Below are 10,753 nucleotides of genomic sequence, written 5' to 3'. Positions count from 1 at the left end.
TCGAAATATACTGGATGATAATACTCACCTCCCCTATCACTGCGAAGAACTTTAATCTTAACACCATGATGGAGCTCTACACTTTCTTTGAATATTTTAAATTTATCAAGAGCTTCATCTTTTGAATGGCACAGATAGACATGGAAATATCTAGAAGTATCATCAATAAAAGTAACTACATACTTTTTATTACCAAGTGATGAAGTCGAATGAAAATCACACAAATCACTGTGTATAAGTTCTAATACCTTAGTATCTTTACTGGTATTTTTATTGAAAGGTTGTCGAGTAATCTTAGTTAACATGCAAGTTTTACACCTTTCAACATTCAATTCAAAAGCTGGTATTAAACTCATTTTCGACATATCTTTCAATCTCTTGTAATGTACATGTCCTAATCTAGCATGCCATTATTCTAATTTAATAACATGATTACTAGAACTAGTAGAAATCATATAAACATAATTATTAACAAAAGAAACATCTAGATTCAACTTAAACATACCACATAGATAACTGAATCCAATAAAAGTATCATGTCTTGACAGAATGTATTTGTCACTTTCTAAAACTTGTTTATAGCCACAATTATTTAATACAATACCAGAAACTAAGTTTTTACGAATACCAGGTACATACATAACATTTTTTAAACTAAAGAGTTTCCAGAAGTAAATACTAGGCTAACAGTTCCTATTCCTTTGATTGGTTCACTTGCAACATTGCCCATCTTCAAGGAAGATCCATCTTCAATTGGTTTGAAGTCCTTGAACCATTGATGATCCTTGCACACATGACATGTTGCATCTGAATTAACCCACCATGAAAGATCATCATCCTGCACATAGAGTGCTTCAGAGATTATTGATGCATAATAATTCTCAACAGAATGATCATTAGGTACAGAAAAAGAACCTGATTGTTTTCCAGGATCCTTGGATCCACTTGTACCAGCCTCGTTCTTTCCTTTACCTCCACCGTTTCCAGACTTACAATCCCTCTTGAAGTGCCCGGATTTACCGCACTTCCAGTACATCAGTTTAGGCTTCTTATTCCCAGCCTTACTGTTGTTTCCTTGAAACTTTCATTTTCCTTGAAATGTTCGTTTCTCTTTACCAGCCTTGGAGGAACCCTCTTCCACCATGTTCACAGAAGAACCAACCATTGTTTTACCATTACCGATAGAGCCTTTTTCCATATCACGTATGGACTGTTCGATTTGGAAGTCACTTCCAAGTTCGACCAGATTCAACTCCTCCTTCTTATGTTTCAGATTATTTATAAAATCCTTCCAGGAGGATGGCAGTTTATCGATAATACTAGAAACAGAAATGGATTCATCCATTTTCATATCATATTGGGAAAACTGTCCCAATATCCTCAACAATTCGCTGTATTGTTCCATAACAGGCCTTTAATCCACCATTTTATAGTTAATAAAGTTCCCAACAAGAAATTTCTTGCTAGATACATCTTCTGCCATATATTTGGCTTCGAGGGAATCCTACAACTCTTTAGCAGACTCTACGTTTTGATACACATCAAATAGGGAATCAAACATACCATTTAAGATGTGACCACGACATATGTAGTCGTCGTTCTCCCACTTCATCCGCATCCTCATTTGTTCCAGAGTTTCATTCTCAACAGCCTCGAGCATGGGAGTACTCAGAACATACACAACCTTCAGATTCGTCAACATGAAATGCATCTTCTTTTACCAGCATCTGAAATCCTGGCTAGCAAACTTGTCCAACTTCGCGAAACCTTTCGTCGCTTCCTTTGCCGTTTCCATAAAAAAATGATTTGATCTTTGTTAGGGAGATTTACTAAAACGTAAACAAATTGATATACTGAAAGGCGTGAACAACACTTTTAGATCAAATCAATTTGGTGGTTCTACCAATATTTGATCGGATACAATTCAGGTTTTAGAAGTTTCGTATGTTAATTCTCAATCCAACTTTAAACTAAAAAAGATCAATAAGAAGAGGCCTGAAACAAAACATCGCGTCTCTTCACGAAGCATTGCGTCTCTTCGTTTTTCTTAACTGATTTTAACAGTTTTTTAAGGAGTTTCGAAAATTGCAAATCATTCTTCGACTATAAGAAAATATATTTCCTGATGAATTTTCTACACAGCTCGACCCCAGCCAGGGGCTGCTGCCCCTTGGACCCCGCTACTCGGGGGCGCTGCCCCCAAACCCCCGTCTAATCATAATGAAATCAAACAAGCGTGCACTCCGCACTTCCAAACTTATATGATGTCTCATTATGACAATATTGATCAATCAAGTTAATCCAATTATACTAAAATAACCAACACCCTAGAGTGTGATTAGGGTGGAACCCTAGAGCCACATGTGTTGGCGGGCTAGAATGCTTCGTTAGAGGGGATGCGGAATGATCAGTTATAGAACAACAAAATTGAAAGGAGAAACAAAAGAAGAATCCTTATTTGAATGAAATGACATCGTTTTGGATACTATCGAACGATGTCTTTTAAATTATCGAGCGTTTTGTGCATATCAAAATTCCCGGTGTCACCTCACCCAACGATTTTTTCAACGTGTGGGGCATTTATGGAACATTGAAATTTTTTTAATTTCTAATTTAAAATATAATGAAACTAAGCATAAGTCATCGACGCATCACAAAGTTAAATGACAATAGTTAGTTTAATAGAATTATCCAATGATATTGGACTTGAAAATATGTGTAAACGAGTAAATATTAGTACTTGTAATATTAGGGGGTGCTAATGGAATAAATGAAAACTTGGAGGATGGATGGCAAGGAAATTGATGACATATTGTTGTTATGATTTTCTGTAAAAACGAAGCACGCGCCCCCAGTAATTAATGTCACCACTACAAAACCTATAACTAATCTCTCTCTTCATATATTCATAAATATGCACACACTGTCACCTGCTAATTAGTGTAAATTTTGAGAATAGCAGTTATTCTTATATGGTAATTAAAAAATAAATTAAAATTAAAATTAAAATAAAATTAAATACATATGGATAATAGAATGATTGTGCAGTACGAGTGAATTTATTGATAGAGATTCGATTCAACTCTCGGAATCTTACAATATAAACGCAACTTTATGTTTTAAGTTTAACTAAAAAACATTCCAAACTATTATGGCACAACTCCCAAGGGGATTCTTTAGTAATCCAATAATCATGATTGGACATGTGGATAGATGATAGGGTTTTTTATATATAAATATTGTGTAGATGGTAGGAGGATTTCTTTTTTACTTGTCTTTTCAATGTGAAGGGGAGATGGGAGGAAAAATTAAGTGAATTTTAATTAGAAGTGAGTGTAATTTATACTTGCAACAAATAGGTACAAACTTGGATATATGTAATTAATTATGTGGTGGCTGTTTTAGTAATCATACTTACTACAATCATAAGAATATGAAAAAAAGAATAAAAAAATGGCATTTATTGATGAGCAGATTGCCAAAGTGGGTTAAAAATTATTCCTAGTCCCTCCTTGAATTCATCCTGCTTTCTCTCTCCTTCATTGAAGGGGTGGTTCAACTTTTGAGGTTGCTTCCCTATTTTCTTTGATTTAGACACTCCTAAATCCCCAACCCCTATCATTTAATCTTTTGCTCTTTGATTTAGACACTCCTAAATCCCCAACCCTATCATTTAATCTTTTGCTCTTATAAATAGAAGTCTCGTTTTTCTATTACAGTCCATCCATAAATAAAAGTTTTAATTCATTTTTACTATAAAAGGTGTATAGATTCATATTCCACTAACTTATTTCATTTATAATTTATTTAAAACTAATACTCTATCCGTCCCAATAAATATGAAACATTTTATGCAGTATTATTTTGTGAGTTAATGAAGAGATAACAAAGTAAGAGGGAAGATAAAGTAAAGCTAGTGTTATTTTTATTTTATGAACGTTTCATTTTTAATGGAATAACTTATAAAGGAAATGTTTTATTTTTAATGGGACAGATGAAGTATATATCACTGAGACTCATATTCTATTAATATTTTCTTACTAATTTTTCTTAGCATTTCTTAATACATGTGTCAGAAAGAAATGAGACTTCTACACGTGGATGACGAGAGAGTAATCATGGATTTACAAAATCAATATTTCATCTCACTCTCAAATGTAAAAAATGGATGTGGTGATGGTGATTTTTGAGTGTAATAAGCCATCAAGTAGCTGTTTGATTTGGCAGTCCTATAGAAATCCTGAGTAGCCAACCTCATGAGATTATGCCTCCCTACCTACATTCTATTTTCCAATAACTCTTTTCCTATGTGTAATCATTTCTTCATTTCCCATATCTACAACGATCTCTCTCTCCTCTCTCTCTCACACACATTCTTGGTTGCTATTGCTTTTCATGAATTTAATTCCACGATTGCGACACACCACACCATAACAAGTAGTCACACTAATAGCATTAACTTTGTACTGTATATATTACTGGTCCTACCTATCTCAAAACTTGAAAGCTACTACTAAGAATAACAATTCTCTTCCCATTAATTTGGTTTTAAAGTGATAACTAAATTAGAAACGTCACTAGTCCAAAACTTATTAACCACGTTATCAAAATAGCTAAACAAGCTACATTTCCTTGATAAATTGATGAATTTTATATGAGATATATGTTAGAAATGGGCCAATTCTTTATAGACAAATCAGGAGCACTAATTTGTCAATGCGAAAGGAGGGTTAGAGGAGTTAGGATAACGAATATCTCAATGTGAGACAAGAAGGGATTTCAATATGATTTCGCAGTGTGTGGCTGAAATGATAATTGACCTTCCACACTTGCAACAAAGAAACATATCATCGATTTTGGATCGCATGATACCATGATAGAAGTGGATTACTCTTCCTTTAAAAGACCTTATACATAGAGAGGATTATCCAGTCATTTACCAAGGAGTCAGAATCACCAATTTGTCAATCCGCAGTTTAAATAATTCTTCCTCCGTTCCATAGCAATATGTCATTTAGAGTTGACTCGGATTTTAATACGTAACTGATAAAGTAAAAGAAAATGAGAAAAAGTAGTTGAAATTGTGTAATGGTTGGTGGGACCCATAAATGATAAAGAAAAGAAAATGTGAAAAATGTTGCCATAAATGGATATGAACTATTTCTATGGGACGGACGAAAAATGAAATATAGCATATTTCTATGAGACCGGGAAGTATATAGGGAAATCACAGCCGTTTTTTTCATCTCTAGTTCATGTTTTTGAAACCTTCTTGATCATCTCATCATGTATTGCGTGTAATTGTGTTGAGAAGGGTCCCTCTTACAATCACAAATGTGGATAAGAAATGATACAGTGGTTCTTGTGCTTGAAAATTTCCATTCTTCTTATTACATATTCTTGTGTTGAATGATTTTCTTACAGAGATGAGAGCACTTAATTCTCTGATCAATTACTTCAATGTTTTATTTTCCACATATGACAGTTTGCACAGGACCATGTACTCACAAACACACAGACATTGTCTCCAAAAAGAAGAAGAAAAAAACATATAGCATTAATTTGATGGTTTATTTTTTTATAAGAACATTCGCAAATTTGGTCGATAAATTAGTAATTTAATATACATTGGAGAATTTGAATGAACAGTTCATAAAACAAGATACAAATAAAGTAGAAGAGAGAAAAAAAATGATAAGAAAATTCAACAAATAGAAATAAGACGATTTTGATAGATGGGTTTAAAAAAATGAGATTTTTTTTTTTTATGAATAGAGGAACAATAATTAGTAGCATGTTTAGTGCAAGTATCATACATTGATGCATAACAGTAAATTGATATAAATCCACAGCCAACAAGCACTTAGATCACTATTTAGCTCAAGTAGTAAAATCATCCAACACAAAATCAAACCAACATGACTTGGAGAAAAATCACTAATACTCATTTATACTGAAAGCTAATACAGCCTTGAAAAATCCCAACTCAAAATGAAATATACAGGTTGATCATTCTCAAATACATGCAAATGTAAAACAAAATTGAGAAAATAATCTTCAATGAATTTTCCTCTTGAATAGCTGTACCAGTTTTCTTACATCCCAGCCAGCTCTGTAAGTTCGAATTCAACTATTCATTTGAGCCTGCGACATTAATACCAGTCGAGGATGAATATCGACAACAGTTTGCCATACATAACCTTAAACTGAAGACGCTTTTAGTGATAGTTTAGACGGTACCAGATGAATGGCGCAAAGATTTGTTCAACAGATAGGTTGAGAAATATATTTAAGACTCTTGAAATCAAGTAGCTAACTGTAACAAATTGTTAATTCGTCAATATTCCTCCTGATTAGACTGGAGCCTTCTCCTATATGGAGGACCTTGTCTTGTTCGGCCTGAATGACGGGACTTTGGATTTTCTGAAGCCAATCCTCTTCCCCTATCTACTACCATAGGTTCTCCTCCATCTGCTGGCCTTTTCGAAATATGTCCGTCTCTTGAAGCATTATCGTTGCTAGATCTTTCCTCTTCATCCATCAATGGCTGAAGCCCTTGCAAATCTGGTTCCGGAGTATACCCCATTGGCCTTTTAGTGTCATCCATTCTCCTAAAGGTAATCGATATCCTGAAAGTAAAATGGGGCAGGCATCTTAATTTTGCTCGATGGTGATGGAGAGAAGAAATAATCAATCTCCTATCCAACAATACCTTTTGGAAGGGACAGCTGGGACACAATGCTTAGCCACATCAGCTCCGTTTCCTTTTAATACAAGAACAGATCTGGTCCAAAATCAGAGAGAGATAATTTAGATGAAATGAAAGATCCAGATTATAATAAATGTGTTAGGTCCATCATATACTTACCCAAGTGGCAGGGGAATCGCATAAGAACCTTCAAATTCACCAGGCCCAACTATTTTTAGGTTCGAACCAAAAAGTATATCACACTCGCTAAGAAATGAGACTGTACAGAATGGCCTAACAAACTCATGATTATCAATATGAGGCGGTATACAGTCCCCCTCTTCGTAGATATTCACAATACAGCTATCAGGCACGCAAGAAGGCGGCAAAACATGCCACCGCACAAGCCTTTTGATCATGACCTTGAACAATTGGGGCAACGGATCGACAATTTCGGCCTTGAGGATGCCTGGCGGATTGCCCTTTTTATCCTGTCACCCAATGGAATCTGTTAGATTGAACTTTTGAAACAATTTAAACATTATTTTCATATCACAAGCAGCATTCCTGGGCACTTACTGTGGCATAGTTGTAACAGCAACCAAATTGAAGAGTTATGCGCCCCTTCCCCCTCATCCACTTCTGAGGAGCGGTATATGTGCGCGCTACAATCAAGTTACATATAAAGAATCTTAATTAGCAGAGAGTGCATTGAGTAAATAAAAACTACTCTTAACAGCAGCAAAAGGAAGATACTATGACAGTTAGTTTGAACCATGGAATGGAGCTTAAATTCCCGAAGCAACCAAGATGTCACAAACATAAAAAAAATGATTGCTGATCCAATAAGCTGTCATCAATAATGTGGATCCAACAAGCCACCAGTATAGGGAAACACTAAAAATGATTAAACAAGAAAATGCTGGAAAGTACAAAAAGAAGAGAATTCTAATTTTTCCGAAATAGGTAGGAAACATCACATTGAAATAAAATTTTCAGAACTATTTCATCAAGTCAACTCTAGATGTCAGGCGTTGCGAAAAATATGGATGCTACAGTAAAAGGTCAACATTCGCATGACTATGAAACTAGGTCATGAAATGCCACAACAGATTTTGCCAATTTTTCATTTTTTGTCCCCTCAATGCATCCTCAACCATCCCATGAAGCACATAATACATTACAAAAGTAACAAGTCTTCTAGCAACAAAAAGGATTAAAAACAAAGGAAAGTATAACCATCAGTAGATTCACTGATTCAAGAAATCCAAAAAGAGTTGGAAATAATGAAACCTGAATCTTGGAACCGGATAGGGAAATTATCCTTTAGCAAATTATTCAAGTGCATGTAGACAAAAATGGTAAACCAAATCTTATAATGTAAGTTACAGAATGGTAGATATAAATTTCCCTTATAATATAGGACAATACTATTACTTTTCAAGTTAGCATATATTTCATATATTTGCACAAAGGTATACATCTAATTACTCGCAATATTAACATGGTAGCTTCTATAATGAAGTAATGAACATGCATGTATGCATATCCATAGCAGCGTATGAAACAACAGTTTCATTCCAGTATACACAGGTAGCTAAACCATCACTATATATATGCTACATTTGGAAACAAAAATGGAAACCACGAGTACTAAATCATTTTTCCTTAGAAAGGCATTTCGCTTTATACGTAATAGGAAAATAGGCTTCTTTGCTATCTTCCAAGGGGGAAAAATAGTTTGAGTAAATAAATCGACAATAATAGATAACAGAAAATAAAAAAGAATGAGTTACACCATTCTCAAGGAAGTGCTCACAAACTGAATAAATAGGTATTCTGATGGGAAAGGTTAATAAAGGTGAACTAAACATTCAATATACACTCAATTATGTTATAAAAGCATACCTTTCAACTGCCCCTTTTTCCCCATCTCTTCGAGCTGTTCAACATAACTGACAATCCTCTTCTGTTCTGCTGCACTGAAGATAGCTTTGTGTAGCTCCAGCCCCTCCAGAATGTTGACAAGCTTCCCGTTGATCCTTTCCAAACATAGAAAGTCCTTTTTCCTTTCGACGCGATAGAACCTAATGCATTCTCTCTGATCCCTCGACAATGCCACCTTTGGCTTAGCTTCAGCCACATAAGTTACCTCCGAAAAAGAATCATTCGCATCAACAAGCCCATTGCTCTCATCATTGTCTTCTCCTACCATAACCTCATACTCCATAGCCATATCCGCCCAAGACTTTTTCAACATAGGTCTTGGCTGTCGTGCTGACGAGTTTAATGGCTCGCTCGTTGATGATGGTTCAACAGCTTGTTCCGAAAATCGATCAGCCTCATCCTTCCAAATACCCAATGAATGTGTATCATCATCATCATCATCATCATCATCTGCACTGCCTTTCGCACTCCCGGTGGAACCGGCAGTGCAGTCACCCAAGTCTTCCTTACAGTGATTCGCATCTACAATACTTGGTGTAGAAACAGCAGCATCCCGTTCTACATTAACAAGTTTCACAACTTAATTATGGCATTAATACACACCTAAGCATAAAAATCAAAGAGCACAAACTCGATTAAAGCTATCGAATTTTTCAAAATTTAGAACGGGAGTCAATAAATTTGGATAGATAGAATCCCTAATTTCAATTTGCCGGCGAAAAGACAGTATCTTTAGCGAAAATTGGAGAACTATCGTGAAAGGTTTCACGAAAAACCAATTAACATAATTAAAGAAGCAGTGAGACACAACCGAGATGAAATATATGCGGAGATGATGAGGAGGGGGGAATTGAGTATAGACCTGTACGGAGAGATCGGATTCGGTGGGAGATGGTGTGCGTGCAGGATTTGCAGAGGCCGCGGGCTAAGAAAGGCAGCCAATTGGACAAGAATTCGGAGGCGATCCGGACTTCGTTGTCGTCGTAATTAAGGAGGAAGGCGTCTGGGTTTTGAGGTTTCGCGTGGCCATTCATGGCGGAGGAATCGGGCAAAATTCCAAGAAAGGAGTTCATGACAAAATGTATCCGCCATTTGGACCCTGAAAATAAAACTTTCCAGCCATGGTATAGACGCGAGAAGCTCTCGCGTGTTTTAAATTGAAACACGCATATTCCTCTCGCGTGTATTAAAAGAAAGACGCGTCTTCTTCTCGCGTGTTTAAAGCAAACACGCGACACGCTCTCGCGTGTTTAAAGCAAACACGCGACATCTCTCTTGCTTCCAAAATACGTCCAGAAGGCAGAACAGACCCCAAACACGCGACGCAGATCCGAAAGCAGCGAAAATCGGCGAAAGCAGCGGCGAAAATCCCATATTTAGCTCTCCCATTCCAATTTGAAGTGTTGTTAGGTAAGTTTGAACCCTTATTTTCGAATTTTATTGGTATTTTTTAGGTGGGTATAATAGTTAGGGTTCATGGGTTAGAAAGTATTTTGGTTCAATTTAGTTGAATTTGGTGTTGAATTATTGAATTTGTTGATTTTATGTTGAAATTGGTTGTATTTGATGTTGAATTATTCAATTTGGTTGATGTTTTGTTGAAGTGTTGAATACAGTTGAATAAGGTGTTACTTTGTTGAATTTGGTGTTATTTTGTTGCATTTGATGTTAATTTGGTGAATGTGATTGATATTTTGTTGAATTATTGACTTTGGTTTTGAATTATTGATTTGGTTATGAATTATTGAATTTGGTTGAATTATTGTTGAATTATTGAATATGGTTGAATATGGTGTTAATTTGTTGAATTTGGTGTTGATTTGTTGAATGTGGTTGATATTTAGGTTTTGAATTATTGAATTTGGTTGTGAATTATTGCAACGCAGTGGTAACAGGAGTATATTCAATAAAAAGTTCAATTTGACGTGGATTTTCACCAAACATATACTCCAACAAATTAGCATCCACTGGTGTAGCTATATAATTCACCACTCCACTAAAAACCACAGGATGCCTCCATGTTAAATCAATCGTATGTGCATCCAACTCAATTCCAATTTTTTCACATATCATTGATACAAGCTGATAATATGATATCTTTTCATTCAATATAATAAA

The 10,753-nt window shown here is 35.4% G+C and overlaps 2 protein-coding genes across 3 annotated transcripts; both read right to left on the bottom strand.

Moving 5' to 3' along the window:
- Positions 1-1,084: 1,084 nt before the first annotated feature.
- Positions 1,085-1,711, bottom strand: LOC121766863. Its single transcript, XM_042163097.1, has 2 exons — positions 1,509-1,711; positions 1,085-1,412 (listed from the first exon to the last, which is right to left on the bottom strand). The coding sequence occupies exons 1-2, from the start codon at positions 1,709-1,711 to the stop codon at positions 1,085-1,087; spliced, it is 531 nt and encodes a 176-aa protein (XP_042019031.1).
- Positions 1,712-5,923: 4,212 nt separating this feature from the next.
- LOC121766597 (RNA demethylase ALKBH9B-like) lies at positions 5,924-9,897 on the bottom strand. 2 transcript variants are annotated; one of them, XR_006043034.1, is made up of 7 exons: positions 9,498-9,897; positions 8,597-9,193; positions 7,268-7,353; positions 6,869-7,179; positions 6,713-6,784; positions 6,241-6,629; positions 5,924-6,144 (listed from the first exon to the last, which is right to left on the bottom strand). XR_006043034.1 is itself a non-coding variant. In XM_042162879.1 (6 exons), exons 1-6 carry the CDS (start codon positions 9,706-9,708, stop codon positions 6,338-6,340), a joined length of 1,569 nt encoding a protein of 522 aa, XP_042018813.1. In that variant the 5' UTR covers positions 9,709-9,897; the 3' UTR covers positions 5,924-6,337. The 2 variants fall into 2 exon arrangements, 1 of the variants encoding a protein (XP_042018813.1); XM_042162879.1 differs by having other exon boundaries at positions 5,924-6,629.
- Positions 9,898-10,753: the final 856 nt, after the last annotated feature.

Source organism: Salvia splendens, chromosome 15, assembly GCF_004379255.2.
Source record: "Salvia splendens isolate huo1 chromosome 15, SspV2, whole genome shotgun sequence".
Lineage (NCBI taxonomy): Eukaryota > Viridiplantae > Streptophyta > Magnoliopsida > Lamiales > Lamiaceae > Salvia > Salvia splendens.
Note: the sequence above shows the minus strand (reverse complement) of the source record. Positions and strands in the feature narration are given on the sequence as shown.